At 43.7% G+C, this 24,984-nt stretch overlaps 1 protein-coding gene and 1 non-coding gene across 3 annotated transcripts in view; both read left to right on the top strand.

Moving 5' to 3' along the window:
• The first annotated feature begins 3,403 nt into the window (after positions 1-3,403).
• The window catches only part of LOC149456439 (EH domain-containing protein 3), a 94,830-nt gene continuing 73,249 nt past the window's right edge, over positions 3,404-24,984 (top strand). For both annotated transcript variants that reach the window (XM_089685113.1, XM_089685112.1), the window contains exon 1: positions 3,404-4,037. In XM_089685113.1, coding sequence (XP_089541239.1) covers positions 3,811-4,037 — 227 coding nt within the window. In that variant the 5' untranslated portion in view covers positions 3,404-3,810. The remainder of the gene's footprint in view (positions 4,038-24,984) is intronic.
• Positions 16,711-16,818, top strand: LOC149456440 (U6 spliceosomal RNA). The gene has a single exon (XR_016313892.1). It is a non-coding gene; the product is annotated as a U6 spliceosomal RNA (small nuclear RNA).

Below are 24,984 nucleotides of genomic sequence, written 5' to 3'. Positions count from 1 at the left end.
GATCGTAACAGTTACATTCCTCTTGATAGTTGCCATCATCCAAATTGGCTTTCTAACATCCCTAAAAGTCAGTTTCAGAGGATTAGAAGGAATTGTACTGATCTAGATGATTACCATACACAAGCTTCCATTTTGAAGGAAAGATTTATTGAAAAAGGCTATAATACCTCTACGCTTGATGACACCATTACTATGGTTGCAAATATGGGAAGGGAACAACTCCTTAAGTCAAACCCCAAACCTCCTAAGAATTTAATTTGCCCTTTCATCACTACCTTTTCAATTCAACATAGATCTATTCGCCATATTATTAAAAAGAATTGGCAAATTTTGAGGGCTGACCCCATCTTAAACAAAATTTTGCCTAATTCACCAGAGGTTATTTTTCGTAAACCATCCACTTTGAGAGATGTTATATCTCCCAATGTGATTAATCCCCCTGCTAAGCCTCTGTCTTTATTTAATTATAAAGGTTTCTACCCGTGCAACAAATGCATAGCCTGTAAAGTAGATGGCAATAGGAAAAGAAAAATCACTACTTTCCGTTCCAGTTCCAATAACAACACATATAATATAGACAAGTTCATATGCTGTAATAGCAAGCATGTAGTCTACCTTCTCGAATGTCCCTGCTCCAAGCAATATGTGGGCCGTACCACGAGAAGGTTACGTGATCGGCTCAGGGAGCATATAAATAATATTAGGAAGGGCTTTAAAGATCATTCTCTCTCACTACATTTTAGACGCCATCATGGGAGAGATCCCTCCCTTTTGAGATTTACTGGAATTGATACTATTGTTCCACATTGGAGAGGTACTTATAAAATTCGGGCTGTTTCACAGTTAGAAACTAGATATATTTGTCAATTGGATACTCTATACCCATGGGGCCTTAACGTCGAACTTGACGTAAATTGTTTTATAGACAATAGCTGAAATAACAGTTTTTTCACACTTTTATTTTATTTCATTTTTTTGTGTATTTTATTTAATTTCATTTCATTTTATATACATATCTGTGTATTTTTGAGTCATATTTTTGTAATATGGTGTGTTTATTATTATCACATGATCATTATTGCTGCGTTATATATGTATTTATTGGCCCCCCCTTTTTAATTTTAATTTTCTAGTTATTCATATATCTCAGGTTTAGGTTTTGAGCCATCGTTCTCCATTATGTATGACCTTATTTTAGGTATGGAGAGATTTGCTCAATCCCTAATTGAGGTATTGTCTACTGCTCTTCTGTTAATTCATGACGAGCATGTAGACTCTGTTTTTGAGCTATGATAGAATGGCGCCTTGCTATTGCGCATGCGCCTTTCGATCTGGCTTGTTTTTAAGTAATCATGATATTGTCCATGGTTATAGTTATATTCTTCTTTTTTTAAGTTTTAGTATTCAGTAACATTTCTCCATTATGTATGACCATTTTGTATAGAGAATTTATGCTTGATTGTAATTGATGTACCGTCTGCTGTCCTTCTGATAATCTATGATGGACATGCAGACCTTTTTGAGCTATGACAAAATGGCGCCTGGCTATCGCGTATGCGCCTTTTGATCTATTTAGCTCTGACTTGCATGTCGCGGCGTACACCGGTTCTTTCTCTGAAGATGTGCTTGGCACGTAACGCGTAAGGAGGAGCCTGCGCACGCCTTGACGTCACGCCGTCGGAGCATTGTGGAGCTCCGGCGGCCACTACATCTGACAGGACGGTTAGTCCTGTTTGTTTTTAATAGCTAGCTTTCATGTTTGCTAGCCGTGTGCCATTTCACCTTGCTATTTTACTGCTATTTTATTGGATGCATCCTGTCTTATCCCAATAAACCAGTTTCAACTGTACTTCACTATGGGCATTTTTTCTTGATCCCTTGTGGGGAGCATCTCTTCCTAGATATCGTTGATGTGCAGTGGAGGAGTGGTGGCTTTCTTTGGTGGAGCTGTGATTCCTTCCTTGCTGTCTAGTGGATCTATTCTGCTCTGTTTTTTATCTCCACCATGTGGATCTTCTCTGATCAAGGGAATACATCTATCCTTTCCATGTTGATGACTACGTCCTGAACTCCATCTTTGCCACATTGCACTATTTTGTGTGCACCTCTGGTCAGTGTGCACTGTTACCTGAGGTCACCTTTATTGGGACTTTCTTCATTGGGACCTTTTTTTATATTTATATTGTTATATTTTATGTCACATTTATAATTTTAGCGCTGCACTTTATATTGTATAATGTCATAATGTGTTAGTATGCATCACATACTAGCACATTATGTAAAATGTACCTTAATGTGGTTGTAAACCCTTACATATACACAGTGAAGTGACTGGCCTCAGGTGATACACAGAGATGAATAATATCCTCCTACATAAGTTGCACCTGTTTATCTACGGTCATATTTCCCCTACATCCATTGAAAGTGCAGAATTAACACAGGATCTCTCAGCTCTGAAAAGCAGGGGGCAAGGAGCTGAAATTACATCAGTGAGGAGAACTCTGAGTGCTGATTGGAGGGAAGGGGCACACCCCCTCCACACAGCTCACAGGACCTGAGGCTGTCAATCACAGGCTGTGCCCTCCCTTGTCACTATTTTTCTCTTGGTGTCAGGAAAACTCATCAGAAGTGACTCATGCTTATAAGCAGAGGCAGCAGACAGAAATGACACTTAGGGGTTTATTTACTAAACCTGGTTGACTCAGAATCTTGTCCACTTCTGCATAAAAACCAATCAGCTTCCAGGTTTTATTGCTGAAGCTTAACTGAACATGCTAAGGTTAGAAGCTGATTGGCTACCATGCACAGGTGCCCAAGATTCTGAGTCAACCAGGTTTAGTAAATAAACCCCTTAGTGTTCTGTACTGAGACAGGCAAACACTACTGTGGGATATGCTGTGTTCATATTTCATGTCTGAGGTTCACAACTACTTTAAGATAGAAGCTGACTGGTTGCCATGCACAACTGTTCCAGATTCTGTCTGCTCCAGTTTTGATCAACTCCTCTTACTGAATCCCTTTTGCACTTAAACCATCACTGCAATCTGTCTGCAATGGGTTAAAGCAACTCATTACCCTGTGACTGTCATTATTTGACTGCTAAACCTATGAAGATGTTAATTCGAACATTAATGACAGTTCACACGGCCGTTATAATACGGTAGCCAAGAAAACAAGTGATGAAGTCACCAGTTATTTTTAGCAAGACGCTAAATTTAGAACAGCAAAGGTGACCAGCGCTACCGCCGTCGGCCGCTAGATGTCAGTACGGCACACGCAGAGGGCAGAGGGAGATGCTTGTGCCAGCGCTGTGTGAGCCCCGCCCCGTCACTGCAGTGCTCGGGATCTGACAGCGGCGCACCCACCAGCATGGCTCCGCCCTCTTCGGCTTCACCTCTTGCTTACGGCTGGGGGGCGGCTTGCCAGGAGATGGGAACTTCCGGTGTTCATCAGTTTCCTGGGTTGCTGGCATTTAAATCCAGCTGGAAAAGGCTGATGTGCATCTTTGGCTCCTCTGCCCTGGCCTCCCATCAGCAGCAGCAGCACACAGCTGAAGGAACACCATTCTTCATCACCTGCACATGATTCTCCTGCCTTGTCATTGTCAGTCATTGCCTTCATCAGCAGCTACAGAGGCAACAGCAGGAAAAAGAAGAGAGCATTCTGCTGTATAATCTGCCTATCACCAGGCTGCAGCACTGGCCCTGAACTGCTCTCGCTGCATTTCTGAAAATCTCTGATTTTTTTTTTTTTTTGTGGCTGAACTTGCAATTTTTCCTTTAATTTTGGGCTCTCTCCTGTGTGTGCACCATGTTCAGCTGGCTGGGGAACGATGATCGGAGGAAGAAGGACCCCGAGGTCTTCCAGACGGTCAGCGATGGGCTGAAGAAGCTCTACAAGACCAAGCTTCTCCCCCTGGAGGAGTACTACAAGTTCCATGAGTTCCATTCGCCGGCGCTGGAGGACGCTGACTTCGATAACAAGCCCATGGTGCTGCTGGTGGGACAGTACTCCACCGGGAAGACCACCTTCATCAGGTAATGCCACCTTCTGGGGGGAGGGGTCATTGCCAGGGGCAACGGTGACACTGAGTGCACCCTCGCCTGTAGCAACCGGCCGATTCAGTTTCTTCCAGTCCAGCCAGATTTCTGGTGGGCTACAACCCCTTGGGGGGTCTTTGCTGGTCGCTGTGCTGTCTTAGTAAATTAGATGATGGAGAGTAGAAGGCTAGTCTAAATAGATGCTCCATAGGCTGGGGGTGTACAGTAGAGAGCAGTATTATTGAACCATTAAGGATGGGGCTGTACAGTTGGGTGGTGCAGTGGTAGCATTGAACAGCTGGGGTGAGTAGTAGGTAGTCAAAGCATTAAACTGCTGGGGCTGTGTAGTAAATAGTCAAAGCATAAAACAGCTGGGGTGTGTAGTAGGTAGTCAAAGCATAAAACAGCTGGGGTGAGTAGTAGGTTGTCAAAGCATTAAACAGCTGGGGGGTGTGGTAGGTAGTCAAAGCATAAAACAGCTGGGGGTGAGTAGTAGGTTGTCAAAGCATTAAACAGCTGGGGTGAGTAGTAGGTAGTCAAAGCATAAAACAGCTGGGGGTGTGCTGTAATTAGCCTTAGTATTAAACAGCTGGGGGTGGGCAATAGTGGGCAATAGTAATGAACAGTTGGAGATGTTCAGTAAAGAGCAGTATTATTGAACATCTGGAGATGTGCAGTAGGTAGCAGTATTATTAAACCATTAGGATGGGGCTGTACAGTTGGGTGATGCAGTGGTAGCATTGAACAGCGGGGGTGTGCAGTAGGCAGCCAACACATTAAAGAGATGGGCTGTGCAGTAGGCAGTCAATGCATTAAACAGCTGGGGGGGTGTAGTAGGTAGTCAAAGCATTAAACAGCTGGGGGTGTGCTGTAATTAGCCTTAGTATTAAACAGTTGGGGGTGTGCAATAGTGGGCAATAGTAATGAACAGTTGGAGATGGGTATGTGCAGTAGTTAGCAGTAGTACTGAATAGTTGGAGATGGGTATGTGCAGTAGTTAGCAGTAGTACTGAATAGTTGGAGATGGGTATGTGCAGTGGTTAGCAGTAATACTGAACAGTGGTGGATGTACAGTACATAGCAATATTATTGAAAAGCATGTACAGTATTTGCCAGTAGTGTTAAACAGTTAAGGCTGGGGCTGTGCAGTTGGGTGGTGTAGTATTGAACAGCTGGAGATGTGCAGTAGGTAGTCAAAGCATTAAACAGCTGGGGTGTGCTGTAATTAGCCTTACTATTAAACAGCTGGCGGTGTGCAATAATACCGAACAGTTGGAGATGTGCAGTAGTTAACAGTAGTGCTGAACAGTTAGAGATGGGTATGTGCAGTAGTTAGCAGTAGTACTGAGCAGTTTTGGATGTACAGTAGATAGCAGTATTACTGAACAGGTGGGGATGTACAGTAGTTAGCAGTAGTTTTAACAGTTAAGAATGGTGCTGTGCAGTTGGGTGGTGTAGTATTGTACAGCTGGAGATGTACAGTAGGTAGTAGAAGCATTAAACAGCTGGGGGTGTGCAGTAATTAGCCTTAGTATTAAACAGCTGAGGTTGTGCAATAGTGGGCAATAGGACAGAACAGTTGGAGATGGGTAGGTGCAGTAGCTAGCAATAGTATTGAATAGTTTTTGATGTGCAGTACATAGCAGTAGTATTGAACAGTTTTGAATGTGCAGTCATTAGCAGTATTATTGAACATCTGGGGATGTTCAGTAGTTAGCAGTAGTATTAAACAGTTAAGGATGGGGCTGTACAGTTGGGTGGTGCAGTGTTAGCATACATCAGTTGGGGAAGGAAGGGAATGTGCAGCAGCAGCAGTAGTATTGACCAGATGGAGATGTGCAGCAGTTAGCAGTGGTATTGAACAGCTGGAGATGTGCAGTAGGTAGTCATAGCAAAACAGCTGGGGGTGTGCAGTAGTTAGCCTTTGTATTAAACAGCTGGGGATGTGGAATAATGAGCAACAGTACTGAACAGTTGGGGATGCGGATGTGCAGTAGATAGTATTGGTATACTGAACATGTATGGCTGGGTATGTGCAGTAGTTAGCAGCGGTATTGAACAGTTGGAGATGTGCAGGAGTCAGCAGTAGTATCAAACAGTTGTGTATGTGAAGTAGTTAGAAGTAAGACTGAACAGTTGGGGATGGGTTGTAGTTAACAGTAGGATAAATCAACTGATGGGGATGTGCAAAAGTTGGCACTAGTACTGAGCAGTTGAGGTTGGAGATATGTAGTTGAACAGTTGGGGGTTGGGGTAGTGTAGTAGTTAGTATATTGAATAGTTGGGGTTGTGGGTATGTTGTAGTTAGCAGTATAATGAACAGTTGGGGGTTGGGGTAGTGTAGTAGTTAGCAGTATAATGAACAGTTGGGGGTTGGGGCAGTGTAGTAGTTAGTATATTGAATAGTTGGGGTTGTGGGTGAGCAGTAGTTAGTAGTATAATGAACAGTTGGGGGTTGGGGCAGTGTAGTAGTTAGTATATTGAATAGTTGGGGTTGTGGGTGATCAGTAGTTAGTAGTATATTGGATGGTTGGGCTATGGACAGCTCTCTGGGGCTGATGGACTACAAGACCCCCCATGGCTCTGGCTGGCAGGGTATGCTGAGTCTTGTGGTTCCCCAGCCTCTGGAAGTCTCTCTTCTTCTTACTATTGAGCGTATTCATTAAAAAAGGGGGAAACCTTCTATGATTACCAATGTGCTGATTCCTGATAGCAACTAAATCCGGGCTCTGAAGTCTGTTCTCCTGAAGAGAACCTGTCACTCCATCTGAATCTCACAGCTAACGTTCCAGATGTCAATGGCCACATTAGGTGGTTCATGTTTGGGTGGAGGGTTTTTACTGGGCGATGTAATGGGGATCATTGCCAAGGCAAGCAGGGATATAGAGTGTCATCCATAGCAGCAGGTTTCTTTCTTGCAATCTAGCCAAGTGATGGTTTTCTATTGGCTGCTGTGTATAATACAGCCTTTGCAATGTCCTTGTTGGTCACTGCACTGCCTTGGAGAGTAAGATGATGGACTGCAAAAGTGGAAAAGTGGTAGGAAGGGGACAACTCTGATCCACAACCTGGGCTGTGCAGTAGTTAGTAGTAATATACTATTGGGGCTGAAGTCTACAGTAGGGATGAGTAGTTTGGTCTGGGCTGTGCAGTAGTTAGCAGTAGTGATGAGTAGTTTGGTCTGGGATGTGCAGTAGATAGCAGTACTGATGAGTAGTTTGGTCTGGGATGTGCAGTAGTTAGCAGTAGGGATGAGTAGTTTGGTCTGGGATGTGCAGTAGTTAGCAGTAGGGATGAGTAGTTTGGTCTGGGCTGTGCAGTAGTTAGCAGTAGTGATGATTAGTTTGGTTTGGGATGTGCAGTAGTTAGCAGTAGTGATGAGTAGTTTGGTCTGGGATGTGCAGTAGTTAGCAGTAGTGATGATTAGTTTGGTTTGGGATGTGCAGTAGATAGCAGTAGTGATGAGTAGTTTGGTCTGGGATGTGCAGTAGTTAGCAGTAGGGATGAGTAGCTTGGTCTGGGATGTGCAGTAGTTAGCAGTAGGGATAGGTAGTTTGGTCTGGGATGTGTAGTAGTTAGCAGTAGGGATGAGTAGTTTGGTCTGGGATGTGCAGTAGATAGCAGTAGGGATGAGTAGTTTGGTCTGGGATGTGCAGTAGTTAGCAGTAGAGATGAGTAGTTTGCTCTGGGATGTGCAGTAGTTAGCAGTAGGGATGAGTAGTTTGGTCTGGGATGTGCAGTAGATAGCAGTAGAGATGAGTAGTTTGGTCTGGGATGTGCAGTAGTTAGCAGTAGGGATGAGTAGTTAGGTCTGGGATGTGCAGTAGATAGCAGTAGGGATGAGTAGTTTGGTCTGGGATGTGCGGTAGTTAGCAGTAGGGATGAGTAGTTTGGTCTGGGATGTGCAGTAGTTAGCAGTAGGGATGAGTAGTTTGGTCTGGGATGTGCAGTAGTTAGCAGTAGTGATGATTAGTTTGGTCTGGGATGTGCAGTAGTTAGCAGTAGTGATGATTAGTTTGGTTTGGGATGTGCAGTAGATAGCAGTAGGGATGAGTAGTTAGGTCTGGGATGTGCAGTAGATAGCAGTAGGGATGAGTAGTTTGGTCTGGGCTGTGCAGTAGATAGCAGTAGGGATGAGTAGTTTGGTCTGGGATGGGCAGTAGTTAGCAGTAGGGATGAGTAGTTTGGTCTGGGATGGGCAGTAGTTAGCAGTAGGGATGAGTAGTTTGGTCTGGGATGGGCAGTAGTTAGCAGTAGGGATGAGTAGTTAGGTCTGGGATGTGCAGTAGATAGCAGTAGGGATGAGTAGTTAGGTCTGGGATGTGCAGTAGTTAGCAGTAGGGATGAGTAGTTTGGTCTGGGATGTGCAGTAGATAGCAGTAGGGATGAGTAGTTAGGTCTGGGATGTGCAGTACATAGCAGTAGGGATGAGTAGTTTGGTCTGGGATGTGCAGTAGGTAGCAGTAGGGATGAGTAGTTAGGTCTGGGATGTGCAGTAGTTAGCAGTAGGGATGAGTAGTTTGGTCTGGGATGTGCAGTAGTTAGCAGTAGTGATGATTAGTTTGGTCTGGGATGTGCAGTAGATAGCAGTAGGGATGAGTAGTTAGGTCTGGGATGTGCAGTAGATAGCAGTAGGGATGAGTAGTTTGGTCTGGGATGTGCAGTAGATAGCAGTAGTGATGAGTAGTTTGGTCTGGGATGTGCAGTAGATAGCAGTAGGGATGAGTAGTTTGGTCTGGGATGTGCAGTAGATAGCAGTAGGGATGAGTAGTTTGGTCTGGGATGTGCAGTAGATAGCAGTAGGGATGAGTAGTTTGGTCTGGGATGTGCAGTAGATAGCAGTAGGGATGAGTAGTTTGGTCTGGGATGTGCAGTAGTTAGCAGTAGTGATGATTAGTTTGGTCTGGGATGTGCAGTAGATAGCAGTAGGGATGAGTAGTTTGGTCTGGGATGTGCAGTAGATAGCAGTAGGGATGAGTAGTTTGGTCTGGGATGTGCAGTAGATAGCAGTAGGGATGAGTAGTTTGGTCTGGGATGTGCAGTAGATAGCAGTAGGGATGAGTAGTTTGGTCTGGGATGTGCAGTAGATAGCAGTAGGGATGAGTAGTTTGGTCTGGGATGTGCAGTAGATAGCAGTAGGGATGAGTAGTTAGGTCTGGGATGTGCAGTAGATAGCAGTAGGGATGAGTAGTTTGGTCTGGGATGTCCAGTAGATAGCAGTAGGGATGATTAGTTTGGTCTGGGATGTGCAGTAGTTAGCAGTAGTGTTAAACAGTTGGGACTGGGGTGTGGACAGCTCTCTGGTGCTGAAGAACTACAAGTCCCAGATTGGTATTGGCTGATAGGGGATGCTGAGGTTTGTGATTTTGGTGTCCGAATTTGGATGTACGTGATATAGAACAATGATGAGGTGTCCTGCACCCCAAAACCATTTCAGTTTCCTGGATTGAAATCACTTCACACGCCCTTTCTTGTCCTTCTATTCACAAAAATCATGGTAACAACGTGTGATACACATAGGGGTTGATTTACTAAAGACAAATAGACTGTGCACTTTGCAAAGTGCAGTTGCTCCAGAGCTTAGCAAGTGAGCAGAAGCTCTGCTAATGTCCATCATCCAATCATGTGCAAGCAAAGTGCTGTTTGTTTGTTTTTTTAATTTTCTTTGCATGTGATTGGGTATTCTTTGCAAATGAAGCTTCACCTCATTTACTAAGCTTTGTGTCGGACATTTGTGAACACAGCCAAGAATATACAGTACATCACTGTTTCATCTCTGAGCCATCTCAGTCCAGGGGGTAGATGGTGACCCTGGATGATGCCTGAACAAAGATGGCTTCGTCCTTCTGGAGAGAAAATGAAGTTCTTGTCAGGGGGAGTACTGTGATCTCCATGAGAGGTAATACATACTTGGTAGTGATATACTGACACATTACTTCACATGACCTTAAAGTGGAGCTCCACCCAAAAGAGGAAGTTCTGCTTTAAGCCTTTGTCGCCCGCTCCCCATTAAGGATTGGCACCTTGGAGGAGGGGGTACCCAAATTTGACAGGTACCCGCTCCCACTTCCGTTGAGATCGCCCAGGTGATTGGAAGCAGAAGTTGTCCACCCCCCCCCCCCCCCCCATAGTATTCTGGAACATGTGACAGGTCCCAGAAGACGACGGGGCCATTCACAAAGTGCAGCGCTACTCGCGCATGCGCAGTGGGCACCCGGCAGTGAAGCTGCAAGCTGTCACAGCCAGGTGTCCACACTGAAGATGCTGTCATTGGGGACAGAAGACATCCGGTGAAACATGCCGTGGTGAGGACACCGCGGGACCGAGGGAAAGGTAAGTCGCTGTATTTTAATTGTCAGCAGCTACAGTTTTTGTAGCTGCTGACTTTTATAATGTTTTTGTTCAGGTGGAACTCCGCTTTAAGATGAATAAATACACCTGATAAGTCCACTTAATATCCATCATAGGTCATGTCTGATGTCCTTATACTGTATATTAGAACGAAAAGACCCCAATCATTGGGTGCAACTTGGCATGTGATTTTCATGCCATGCAACTTGCAAATCACATGCCAAGTCGCACCCTATTGTCCACAATTACAGCGGTCATATTAATGCGGTTCTGACTTGGTCGGATCTGCACGGATTTCTAAAGTAGTACATGCACTACTTTTGGTGAGATTTGCATAGACATCTGTGTCACATGTCTTACAAATCACAACTGAAATCGGCAGGTCACCTGACTTTGAAATCAGTGAAGTCACACAACTTCAGTCAGGCGTGATGTGACCGGGGTCTAAAGGAGAATAAATGTGACAGTCACATGACATGTCAAGGCTACCTAGACAAGGTCTGACTTGCTGTCAGCAGGTTTTGCTTTACAGCCAATTAAATGCAGAGATGTGATTCCCTGTACACACAGGATCTTACCAGTTGCGGAATAAACCGGTATTTTGGGAATTGTTCCCTCTCCAGTTAAAGGAGAAAATCAGGATTTGCAGCCAGTTCCATGGAAATTGTTTCACCTCCTTATCATTGTTTCTGCTATTTGGAATTAAAAAAAAGTTATTATGTTTCATGTACATTTTGGCTTCTAACCACAGTTTTCTACAAAACATTATAAAAATTGTCAATTCATTAAATCTGAACTCCTGGCACAAGCATCTTCATTTAAGTAAATTCCTCAATAGCCACAAAGGGTATAAACCCACTTTTGTGTGCACTGAATGCCTTTCAAAACCCAGGTATTACCTTGTCAAAGTAGCAGTGACATCATCACTGTCCTGGACATAGCCTGTACAAAGAGCAAATCTGTGGGAGGGGCCCAGAAAGCCCAACCCACTACAGGTTGGCTGCAGAAAACTACAGGAGGGGGCGGAGACCAGACCAGTCAGCCTGCACAAAGAAAGAAAGTAGCAGTGACCGGTCTTCATTATAGGAAGTTCCTCCACAGAGGTAAAGTGTCACACTGGATTACTGCACAGATCCGGAAGATGTATACAAAGCACTCCAACACTGAAGGATACACGTGACTACACGTTTCCCACATCTGTTAGAAGCAGCACAAACACAACTGCATACCCTGACCCTTCTGCACTCAACAATCCCATAGAGAGCCCATTAAACAGCTGGTCCTGGTCTCCACCATGTCTTATCTACCAGATGCAGCAATGACACCTCCCTAAAGATATAGTTCACTGTACAGTATACAGATGTTCCCTAATATGTACAGATTCCTGGATAACATTCATTCCAGAAATTCCAAGCATGGGAAAATCTGCACTGTAATACTACAACCCTCTGAAACATTCTCTTTTTCTTTCTCTCTTTTTCTCTTTTTTTCTTTCTCTCTTTTTCTCTTTCTCTCTTTCTTCCTCTCTCTTCCTCTCTTTCTCTCTCTTTCTCTCTTTCTCTCTTTCTTTCTTTCTCTCTTTCTTTCTCTCTTTCTTCCTCTCTCTTCCTCTCTCTTCCTCTCTCTTTCTCTCTCTTTCTCTCTCTTTCTTCCTTTCTTTCTCTCTATCTATCTGTCAGTCTCTATCTATCTCTCCCCCATTAAACTATTTTTGTGACTATCTCTAATGGATAGTTACGCCTTCATGAGTTAGAGTTATTACTTCTGTACCTGGCCATTTCCCCGTCATATGTTAATCTAAGCCATGAGCCTTTGATGCAATATTAGGTTGCCTAACTTGCCTACAGCCTAGGTGAATGAGCTGTATTTTTACTGCCCCCTTCAGCTGCAAAGGCAATCAGATGAGAGTGTGCACATGCCAGGGCCACCATGCTTTGCAGCATTGCAAAAATGATCCCCTGATGCATTCAGCAGGCAGTACCAGTGCCAAGCGTGACATATTCAAGTGAATGGGGCCGCACTGCAACCACAAGCCAAACACTGGACTCACAGCTGTGGCCTCATTCTGTGAAAAGAGATCCACCACAGATTGCACTTCACAGAACGATGCAAATATAAATGAGCCCATAGGTGTTAGGGAGATGCAGTCATTCAACACTTCATGTATCGGATGCTGGAGATTCCTCAACAGCATACCTCTCCCAGACAGCAAAGATTGGGGCATTTTGACATTATTGACTTCATCAGGGTCAGTGCAGCTGGCATCCTGCCCAAAACTTCAGTGATAGAAGCGGGTGATAAGACCTCTTAGACAGGGATGTCTAAAACCGCCATGTTCCTAGGAATTCAGACTTTTTTTTTTTATCTAAATGTAGCTCATTGTTTTTAATGGGCCTGTACACACACTGCTTATAGACATGTGCGATTCATTTCATTACGAATCAAAATTTGGATGAAATTTTCATTATTTGGAGATTTGGATGTATCCAAATTTCCAAATCGCAATACAGGCAGTCCCCAGGTTATGAACAAGACAAGTTCTGTAGGTTTGTTCTTAATTAGAATTTGTATGTAAGTTGGAAGAGGTACATTGCCTCCGTTTTTTAAGTATAAGTTGTATGTAAGTCGGATGTTAGTAACGCAGGGACTGCCTGTAGTAACGAATTTCAACTAAGCTGAAATTAATTATAATGAAATGATCCATGCTCAAGTTCGAAAAATTAATTTAAAGTGTTACTAAACCCACAACAGTAAAATCAGTCTGTATATGCAGGAAAGCATGCTTGTTATACTCTCTGTGGAACCTAAGGGGTTAATCCTCTGCATTGTGTAAAAAAGCTGTTTGATCCTGACTTCTCTGATCGTCCCCTTCTTCCACTGTCCTCCATCTATCTGCTGATAGAAGAGAGCTTTGGGGGCTAGCTGCACATGCTCTGTTTTGTGTGTATTGCTAGAGCATTTTTTTGTTCTTGGGAGAGGGCATGTGATCAGCGCAGGACCAATCAGCACTGCCCAGACAGAGGGTCAGGGGTCCTGAAGTCTCACAGGACAATCACAGGAAAATTATTATTACTATACAGGATTTATATAGCGCCAACAGTTTGCTCAGCGCTTTACAATATAACGGGAGACAATACAGCAACAATACAGTTCAATACAAGAGGGTTAGGAGGGCCTGATACTGAGAGCTTACAATCTAAGAGAATGAAAACTCCTCCTACAAGCTTTAACTAGTGCCTGTAGTTCAGAAATTGCAGTAGTTCTGAGTTACAATTTTTCAGTAAAGCAGCTGGAGAGTGCCAATCCATTACACCCCATCCCAAAATAGCATTAAAGTGTTGCTAAACCCACAACAGTTAATGTATATGCAGGAAAGCATGCTTGTTATACTCACTGTGGAACCTAAGGGGTTAATCCTCTGCATTGTGTAAACAGAGTGTTTGATCCTGACTTCTCTGATCCTCCCCTTCTACCAGTGTCCCCCTCTTATCTCCTGTTAAGACATATGGTGTGGAGTCATTCTGCACATGCTCAGTTTGGTGTGTATCGCTAGAAAGGTTTATTTTTTCTCGGGAGTGCATGTGATCAGTACAGGGCCAATCAGCATTGTCCAGAGAGAGGTCAGGGGTTCTGCATCCTCCTAAAGCAATATGAAAACTCCTCCTACAAGCTTTAACCAGTGCTCAGCTGGACACTGAAAGAAGCCACAAGACTGCTCTAACTGCTGATGAGAAAAGGTATTTAGTAGTTTATATTTACTACAATAATTGCATTTCCATGTTCTGTGTACTGTGGGACACCAGATATAGTGAATGCAGGGTCCTGGGGATAGTAACACTTTAAATTCGAAATGGAAACATATTGCAGTAAATACAGTAAGGTAAAAAAGTGAAATAAGATGAGGATTCCTACTTAGGCTGCTTTATAGAATAGAGTAGAAAATATAATATTTGAATATTCAAATTGAAAGTAACGAATATATGTGAAACCAATCCGAAACGAATTCCAAAAATGAATCTCTCTAACATAACAAATTTGATGAAACAAAATGATTAACTTAACAAACAAATCAGTAATGAAACAGACGTTTCTGTTGTGCACATATCTATTTCTCTGTGTTTAGAGCAGTAAAAAAAAAATCTGCATTATTGAACAGTATTTGACGCTTGTACATGCGTATGTGCACAAGTCCAAGGACACGTGTGTATGCCACACTCCAGCAAAGGCTAGAAGAATTTTAACATGTGTACACGTATGCATGAACACACGCAAATATGCTCATTTACTATACAGACCATCTTCACATTTTGAGGCAGGGACTCTGTGCCAGGAATCTGATGGTCATCCATCAGTCCTGTGTGCGAGAACCCGAAGTGTCGCCATGGACAGCTGCTAGGATTTCTCTCCTGACTGTACTCCTGCGGATGGTGTGCTGTATGTCCTTTCCTTAGTAGCGGATCTATAGATAACCCCTGGGGGGTTTGCATTAGTGTTCTGTGATTGCATCTACAATACTCAGACATCGATTTGCTTGAATCGGAAGAGAAGGACTGTAGAGCTTCCAGGTTGCTCAACTATTATTTTATTAAAGCTGAACTCCAGCCTTCCCTTCAGTGTCCTTCCCTGTACTGAAACTGCTCATTCTCATTTCACTGCATGTTGTGAGCCTCTCACGGTGTGCATTCAAATCTGCAACAAGTCAGATGGAGCCCACCTCATTTCCTGGCTGGAGGATGTCCAGCATCATTTAGCTCTTTCCTCCCCACCTGATTGTCCTTGGCCCTCCCTTTTCATTCTCTGGATTTAAGTTCCTTTAATCATAGAGACTCAGCATCACAGCAGGCTTTACCTATGCCGGTCTGCATGTCAATACAGCCTGCATAGGAATGCCCACTCCCCCAGACTCACATCCACCCATAAGCCATTTGGATATTTGCATAGGGCTATTTTCACACTGATCTGTGGCAAAAACACATATGCGTTTTTTTATGTGTTTTATCATGTTTGCGGTGTGTTTTTTAACCACTTGTTGACCTTGCTATGGCTGAATGACAGCTAGAGTGCGGTCATCCAGTTCTGGGAGGGCATCGTATGACGTTGTCCAGTTTTGGGACAGAGTCATATGACATCGTCCAGTTCTGGGAGGGTTTCATATGACATCATCCAGTTTTGGGAAGGCGTCATATGACGTTGTCCAGTTCTGGGAGGGTTTTATATGACGTTGTCCAGTTCTGGGAGGGTTTTATATGACGTTGTCCAGTTCTGGGAGGGTGTCATATGACGTCGTCCAGTTCTGGGAGGGCATCGTATGACGTCGTCCAGTTCTGGTTGGGCGTCATATGACGTCGTCCAGTTCTGGGAGGGAGTCATATGACGTCATTCAGTTCTGGGAGGGCGTCATATGACGTCGTCCAGTTCTGGGAGGGCGTCATATGACGTCGTCCAGTTCTGGGAGGTTGCCGTTTGATGTTGTCCAGTTCTGGGAGGGCGTCATATGACGTCGTCCAGTTCTGGGAGGGCGTCATATGACGTCGTCCAGTTCTGGGAGGGCGTCGTATGACGTCGTCCAGTTCTGGGAGGGCGTCGTATGACGTCGTCCAGTTCTGGGAGGGCATCATATGACGTCATCCAGTCTTGAGAGGGCGTCATATGACGTCTTCCAGTCCTGAGAGGGCATCATATTACGTCATCCAGTCCTGAGAGGGCGTTATATGATGTCATCCAGTTCTGGGAGGGAGAGGGCATCATATAACGTTATCCAGTTCTGAGAGGGAGAGGGCATCATATGACGTGGTCCAGTTCTGAGAGGGCATCATATGATGTCGTCCAGTTCTGGGAGGGTGTTGTATGACATCATCCAGTTCTGGGAGGGCGTCATATAACTTCGTCCAGTCTTGAGAGGGCGTCATATGACGTCGTCCAGTCCTGAGAGGGCGTCATATTACGTCTTCCAGTCCTGAGAGGGCGTTATATGATGTCATCCAGTTCTGGGAGGGAGAGGGCATCATATAACGTCCAGTTCTGAGAAGGAGAGGGCATCATATGACGTGGTCCAGTTCTGGGAGGGCATCATATGACGTGGTCCAGTTCTGGGAGGGCATCATATGACATCCTCCCAGAACTGCACCCCCAGCTGCGTGTACCAATAACCAGCAAGTGTTAAAGGAGACATCTACACTGATAATCAGTGCAGCCAAAAAGTGCCCAGCAGTGCTGCCTATTAGTGCCCAACAGTTCCTACTCATCAATGCCCACCAGTGCCACCTCATCAGTGCAGCCAATCGGTGCCCATCAGTGATGCCTATCAGTGCCCATTAGCGCCATCGCTTCGGCAGGACATATACTAAAATCGGAACGATACAGAGAAGATTAGCATGGCCCCTGCGCAAGGATGACATGACTATTTTGTGAAGCATTCCATATTTTTCTCCATTGGCTGAACCCCCACATTAATACCTTTGTATCACGTGACCCTCCCCTTTTAGATTGTAAGCTCTAATGAGCAGGGCCCTCTGATTCCTCCTGTATTCAGTTGTATTGTAAATGTACTCTTTGCCCTCACATTACAAAGCACTGAGCAAACTGTTGGCACTGTATACATCCTGTATAATAATATTAATGATAATAATCAGTGCAGCCTCATCAATGCACATCGGTAAAAGAGAAAAATTACCTGTTTTTCAAAATTTTATAATAGAAACTAAGACAAACTTTTTTTTTTTCAAAATTTTTCGTCTTTTTTTGTTTGTTTAGCAAAAAATAAAACGCTCAGTGGTGATTAAATACCACCAAAAGAAAGCTCTATTTGTTTGAAATATTCCTAAAAATTTCATATAGGTACAGTGTTGCATGACCGTGCAATTGTCATTCAACGTGTGACAGCGCTGAAAGCTGAAAACTGGCCTGGGCAGGAAGGGGGTAAAAGAACTCTTTAGGAAAGTGGTTAAAGGACATGTGACTCACAAATGCAACACAGGTGTGTTTTTGATGCATTTCTGCCCCTTTTTCCTTTGATTTCAGTGGGGAGGTGCATTTTTTTTTCTGCACCAAAATGCAACTAGCAGGACTTTGACAAATGCACGAGACCTGCAACAGAATCAGTTTGAAGATTTTCACAGGAATACATAGTGACACGTTTTTCCATCTTTTTTTTTTTTTCAACACAAAAAAGTGGAAGAAAAATGGATCAGTGTGAAAGCAGCCTTACTCCTCCCAGGAGCCAGCCCACTGCTTACATCATGGCTGAGGGCTCCTGAGAGGAGTACTAAGCAGGGGCGGACTGACCATTTGGAAACTCGGGCACTGCCCAAGGGCCCGGGGTCAGTAGGGGGCCCCATGAGATGCCCCTGGTTCCTTTTTCATAGGCTTTTTTGAGTTTGGGCAAGGACACAGGGGCCCAATGATCCCCTATTGCCCGGGGGCCCCATGAGTTGTCAGTCCGCCCCTGGTACTAAGACAGGATGTTGTGATGTTCTCAGAAAGCTATGTGCAGCACCCTGCCAGCCCCTCCCACCAGCCACGATCTGCCTGCATTGCATTGAAAATCACAGAGACCAAGCAATGACATTTCTGAATCTAAAATAAGGTATGTAATGACACAAAGATTGTATTTTAACGTTCCATTAGAATGTTGACGAGGGAAGAAACAAGGAAGGCAAAACATAAACTTCAGCTTTAAAGTCACACACAGTCCGTGATGAATATTAAGATTGTATCTGTCACTGAGCTGGAATTTGCCCCCGGCGTGATATGCAGAAGTCACAGTCCACAGCGCTGAGTATTTTACTGCATCGTGGTTACATGTACTGCTTCATTGGCCCCTACAGTCCTGGAGAAGTCCCAGCATCCGCCTTCTCTATCACAGGACAATGTGGGAATGTCCGTTGTCTTAATAGAGCCAAAGTCCACAGCCTTTGTCAGCTACCAAGACAAGCCCACAGATAAAAAGTCACCACAGGTGTATCTTTATGGGAATGTTTTGGTGAAGCAGGAAAATAAATGGATATCTAAACCCAGAACCAAAAAATTAATATATAGCATTTTTCCAACCCTTAGATGTGGTGGCTGCATTTGTTTTCTTTTTCTTTTCCCAAAGTACAGTTTCTGCAAGTACAAATATACACCTTGATCCTGCCAGAAACCTTGACTTCTTGTAACTTCCTGTACAATAGGCTTATGTCAGTATGTACAATGTCAGACTTCCCAGCTATCTCCTTCGGACTACAATACCCTTCCCCCTATGCTATAGGAAAGAAGAAGGTGTTCTGTAGTCCTGTCCTAGAGTGACAACACTGCTCCTCCGTAGATATAGTACAAGTGAATAAGTGCCACCCTAGGACAGAAAGTGTGTTACTGGCAGGATCAGTAGGTGAAAAAAAACCTAAAAAAAGAAAACTAATGCAACCTCACATCTGAGGACTGGTAAGCTGCAATCTATTTCATTTTTGTGTTTGCAATTAGGTTCCCTATAAGTCATAAGTACACACTAATGTCATATTGTGTTAAAGAATAAGTGCATTTATCCTGTTTGCCCCTTTAATCTCAGCTAACAGATCCATCCCCATGCAGGGATACATACTTGCCTTGATCTCACAGCTGCAGCCTCTAGAGATTGAATACATCCCGCACCACAAGTCCTCTATCTCCTGGCCGCGTCTTTGCAGTGGAGTCCCATACAGGTAGACGGTGCCCACCTAAATCCGACTTTGGGGGAGAGGGGGAGTTGGATCTAATAAATCAGCTTCTAGAAGAAGACAGGATAAATGTACTTCTCTGAAAGTGCACTTGTCCTTTAAAGTGGTTGTAAACCCTTACATATACCCAATCCTCCTACATAAGTTGTATCTGTACCCCTGCACCAAGTCCCCACAACCTTGTTCCCCTGTGGCCACTCTGCAGCTGCCAACTTTCTTCCTCACTTACCGGCTTTGGGTGCTGCGGGGAAGCCACAGAGGCTTTGCCGATCCCCTGATCTGTTCCCTGTTGTGCTGCTAGCCGGCTCTCCCTACTCCCCCTTCCGCCGGCTGCAGCCATTGGTGGGGTACACAGGGAAGCTGTCATCAGGATGGAAAGTGTGGGGGGAGTTGGTGAATATGTGTTTACCAGCCCCCTTACTTTCTTTGAATGAACACAGTGAGCGATCAGTACTGATGCTCCATCACTGGAGCATAGTAAACACATAGTGTTTACTATACTGCAATTTTGTGATTGAATAGGAGTCTCTATACAGACTCCTATTAATTCATGTACAGTGCAGTTCAGGCTTCAGAAAAAGGGACTGTCTTCAGTCCTTTTCTCTGTCTCAAGAAAGAGTCATCAGAATCTGTTTAGAGCCCTGATATCTCATCCACTCCCCCACCCCTGCCAAAATAATAATAATAATCATAATAATAATAATAATGTATAAATATTTAAAAAGTAAAATTGTAAAAATAAATTTATTAAATTTATTAAATAATAAAAATTAAATAAATGAAAAAAAAAACCAAAGTAAGGCATTCCTCATACAGGGCATACTACTGCGTATGCCCCTCAGTCCATGTTTACTTGTACAGGGATGCACAGGTGTTCCATACATCCCTGAGCAGGCAGTCCCATTGATGTCATTTGGGATGTAGCAACTGCACAAACACAAACGTTGCTCCCAATTTGGTATCCATGTGGGTCTTGGTGCATGTCCCTGAGCTCACACTGTCTGCATTCAGGGTTGTACACCCACACAGATGTCAGATTGGAAGCAGCAGCTGTGCCTGTGCAGCCATTGCATCACAATTGACATGAACAGGACTGCCGGCACAGGGTATTTTATAAACTCTGAAAGCTGTAAGTCAAAAATGATAACCTCAGATTTTTACAGTTCTGACTTTTATATTTAGTTGGAATTTAGCAGGAATTTTGTAAATTTTGCCATATATGTATTCACTAATAAGGATTTTAGTGTATTTTTAGCGAAAATATTGTTTTGATAAACATTTGCGCAGATATCGCAGGGCCTAAAAAAAAATCAGTAGCACCTACCTTTTATTTTACTGGTCCTATGATCTCAGAATATATATGGTTTGGAGGTCTTTTACAAACTCTGAAACTTGTAATGGAAAAATAAAAGAGCAATGGAAAGATTGCAAAAATGGCCTGGCCACCTGAGTTTCAAAGAGGAGTGCAGGGCCTGGCACCAAAAGGGTTAAAAAAAATTGAACAGGGGTGCTCTTGCTGCATTGCTCACCTCCTCCCCTGCAGAAGGTCCAGCGTTATCCCTCTTTCAGGTTGATTTCAGCCATTCAGCCCCCTTCCTATGAGCGCAGGCATGTCTTGAAACATCATGGTATCATGTAAATTCTGGTGCCTGTGCAGTTCTGGACTGTGTTCACAAATCTATGACCCAAATCAGCCCCCTGCTGCAGCCACTCATCTCGATTTACTACAATGTGACAGTCTGATCACTGTGGGGAGAGGAGACTGAGGAAATGCTTCCTTCTGCCTGCAGATGACTGATGACATCATCTCAGCCTAGGCAAAGTTACTAGATGGGAGCTCAAAGATGGCTTTTAATAGTCTTTATATTGTGACGTGTCAGGAACGTATCCTTCCATATTTGTTTATATACAGGTCTCCTTTTAAAGTGGTTGTAAACCTTAGACATGAAATGTGAACAAAGCATCTCTCTCTATAGTGTGTGCTTGTCTCAATCTAGAGCACTAAGTGTCATTTCTGTCTGCTGCCTCCTTCCTCTGCTATCAGCATGAATCATAAGTTTTGCTGATACCAAGAGGTAAAAAGGTGACCGGGAATGTAACTCCAGCACACACCCTGTGATTGAGAGCTGCAGCTTTGTTCCTGTATACTGTGTGGAGGGAGCCGTGTCCCTTCCCTCCAATCAGGGTTTAGAACTCTCTTCACTGTGCTCTTCAGAGTGTAACTTTAGCTCTCCACCTGCTTTCTGGAAACATAGACAAACTGTATAAATTCAGCACTTTGAATGAATGTAGAGACGAGAAAGCTGCAGATAAACAAGTACAACTTATGTAGGAGGATTTGTTTCATTTCTGTGTATCAGATATGTGTCCACTCACTTCACTGTGTATATGTAAGGGTTTACAACCACTTTAAATATCCATCCTGTCTCATGTCCTTTTTTCACCTCCAGATATTAAATTCATACAATGATGGCTGTTGGGAATATTTCATTCATTGAACCTGTTCTTATTTTCCTAGAAGAATGGATAGAGGAGGAGTCTTGTAGTTGGTTTCTGAATACACAGAACAATCTTTTTTGCCAAAATAATTACTCCTCCGGGTATAGCTGTTCGGAACAGTGTAATAATTAACTCTCACTTAACTGGGTCATTTATTCATTCTTGTTTTCCCTTTTCCTGCTGGGCTACGTTTGCCTGCCTTGCAGTGTGCCACTATGGTGACTTAGAGTGAATGTAAAAGGGGATGGGGGCATTCAGCATTTCCCATCACTCTTTTGATCCTTACGAGAAAATCAAAATTTGAAAACCTCATCACAGTGGCGTGTTCCCCCTTTTTTTTTTTTTAAACTTTCTTGGCACCTCTTCCTTCCAGTCCCCAGGGACTAAAGCATATTAGATTGATAGCATTTTGCAATGTAGCAAAACCTGTTTAGGTCACAGTATTGGCCTGCTGAGCAGGGGATTGTTGGAAGATCATAATAGTTTTCAGGCAGATTAAAGTTGAACTCTGAAAAAATCTTGAAGAATGATTCCAAGTATAGCATTTCTAAATTGGTTCAGCTTGCACCAATGTAACTGTGTTTTACCATACCTGTGGGATACCTCTAGAGGACTGGTTGTCAATTTCTGAGCCATAAGGGGGCTCAACTGCAGCCCCTGACATCACCAAAGGGCCGAACATAATGTTCAATATATGTAATTCTTGAGGTAACTTTCAGAACTAATAGAGGAAATGAGGGTCAGAGAGTGTGGACAGGATACATTTGTGGTTGGAGATATGCTGCAGAAGACAACACAAAACGGGAACATGTTGCATGAGGCTGGTAGACAATGCTGGGACAAGGGGTGGGCAGGAGGGGCGGCTGCCCTGGGCACAATAGGGATGAGAGCGCCTTCCTTCTATTACAATGCTGACAGGAGTAGTGACAGCGGCAGTGATTTTGACAAGAGAGTGACTGCTGGGAGTAGGATCTCCTGTGTTTGCACATCAAAAATGGGGAAGGGGGGGGGGCGCAATTTGGCATCTTTGCCCTGGGCACAAGATGACCTTGTCCCTGCACTGCTGGTATAAATCAATGCTATTACCCTAATCACTGTTCCAACTACAGACTGAGGTCCAAGGGCTGCGCATCATATACCAAAGGGCCTCATACAGCCCTCAGGCCACAGATTGGTCACCAAGGCTCTAGAAGCCGTATACACCACTACTCCAGTGATCTCCATTTGCTTCCGGGTCTGGCGCCAAACGTCTTCATTATGTATACAGGAGGTCGGCCTCTCAGCACAGGTACCATTTAGAGAATGCTTTAGATTTTCTTAATGAATGCAAAGTATATTCTGATTGGATGGGTGGAGAGGTAGGGCTGTGACATCACACTCTTCTCCTTGTCCAATTAGAAAAAGTTTTGCATTCATTGAGGAAATGCAAAGCATTCTGTGAATGGTGCCTGTGCTGAGTGGCCAATCCTGTGTTCACCATGATTCAGGGAAACCATTCGGCACAGGACGTGGATGCTAGTGGACATCACTGGAGCAGAGGTGTCTACTATAGTGATTTCCAGTTTTTAGAAGGATCCCACAGGTATGGTATATGCATAGTTACATTGGTCCAAGATGAACAAAATAATTATTTAAAAATGCCATACCTGGAATCTTTTTTAAAAACTACCCTTGAAGGAAGGCTCCCCCTGCACTGCAAGGGTTAAAGGTTTGTTTGTGGCTCGAGGAACATTAAAAAGCACTTTTAGTAACCGGTCACACCGCTGTGATTTGTGTGCAATTTCAGCACGATTTCAGGTGCAATTTCTGAAGACTTTATTGCTGCTTGTGAAGATTTTCAACGTTTTCTTGCAATTTGCAGTGCAATTTCCATTATGTTCTATGCACGTGAAATCGCAACCAAATCTCAGAAAAAGTAATGCAAGAACTACTTTAGAAATCGCACTGCAGCAAATCGCACATGTTAAGACACTGACATTCACATTCATTAGATGCGATTTCAGTTTGCAAATCGCAGCTGAAATTGCACCAATGCGACCGTGCACTTAGTTACCTTGTTCCTCGCTCTCCCCCCCCCCCCCCCCCCCCCCGGTGCCTTGGCATTCCCCTCTTCCCTTCAGCCTATGAGTGAAACCTCTGCATCCTCACTTACAGCAGTCCTACAATGTACATAACTGCTGGCAGAGCATTGAAGAGAAAGTGATTGGTCGGAGTGGTCACACGGAGAGGAAGAGTTTGCCTTTAGTTCTTTTTTAGTGAATATGTGTGTAGCAAAACAGAAATGTGTTTTTTTTTTTTTGTCAGTTCTGCTCTAAGTATGTTCACTTTCCATGCACTCACATTCCTAGTTTTTAGGTGCGTCAATAAATATCGCAGAGCCTATACACCCGAAATGCTTTACATATTTGACACCCTCCTGGTATTTCAGAGGGCCCTGCGATGGAATTTTATCTTTTGGAGTTTCCACATGTTCTCTGTCAGTCAGTTTGGTTCTCTGACCCCTCAACCTGACAGCTGAGATAAGCAAAACTGAAGGTACACTCCACTCTAATATAAATATTTCACATTATTATCATTATTCGTCAGGATTTATATAGCGTCATAGTTTGTGCAGCTCTTTAATAAAGGGACAATAGAGTTACAATACAATTCAATACAAGAGGGTTAGGAAGACCCTGCTTATGGGAGTTTACATTCTAAAAGGGAGGGGCAAGTAATACAAAAGTTAATAAATTGCCCCATACACCTCCAGACCTTTTTTTTTCATGTTAATATTCTCTTCACACAGCCCACTTTCTTTTTTTTTTTTTTTTTCCTGCTGGGGTCCCAGGATGATCTTTCTTCCTCTTTTCCTTGTGGCAGCGGTGGGCTGTCTTCAATGCTGTAGACAGTGCTGACATTATGAAAGTATTGTTCAGTGAGCACAGCCCAGAGTGGTGATGCACTAGGGGGCAGGTCCATGACAGTCTGGGCTGACAGGAAGTGTGAGAAATGGCACCAGCTGTCATCCAACCTGGAAGAGGACTGGCTGTGAACTAACAAGGTTTTTGTGGTGGAAAACAGCTTTGGAGATAGGGTGTGTATTTTAGCAAAATATACAGTGCTCAACAAAAATGAGTACACCCCTTTTAAAAAGTAATATTTTAATCCATATCTCAATGAACACAGGAACAATTTCCACAATTTTGATAAAACGGTTTTATAGAACGTTTGTTTAGCTTATTACATGAAAGTAAGGTGAATAATATAACTTAGATTACAAAATCTTCAGTTTTACTCAAATTAGTTGATGCAAAAACAAGTACATCCCACAACAAGAACTACTACATCTAGTATTTGGTATGACCTTCGTGACTTGTAAGGACAGCACCAAGTCTTCTAGGCATGGAAGGAACAAGTTG

The sequence above is a fragment of the Staurois parvus genome, unplaced genomic scaffold (genome assembly GCF_062004578.1).
Source record: "Staurois parvus isolate SC_StPar_1 unplaced genomic scaffold, SC_StPar_1.0 ptg000362l, whole genome shotgun sequence".
NCBI classification, from domain to species: domain Eukaryota; kingdom Metazoa; phylum Chordata; class Amphibia; order Anura; family Ranidae; genus Staurois; species Staurois parvus.
The sequence above is the reverse complement of the archived record's forward strand: the minus strand, read 5'-3'. Positions and strand labels throughout refer to the sequence as shown.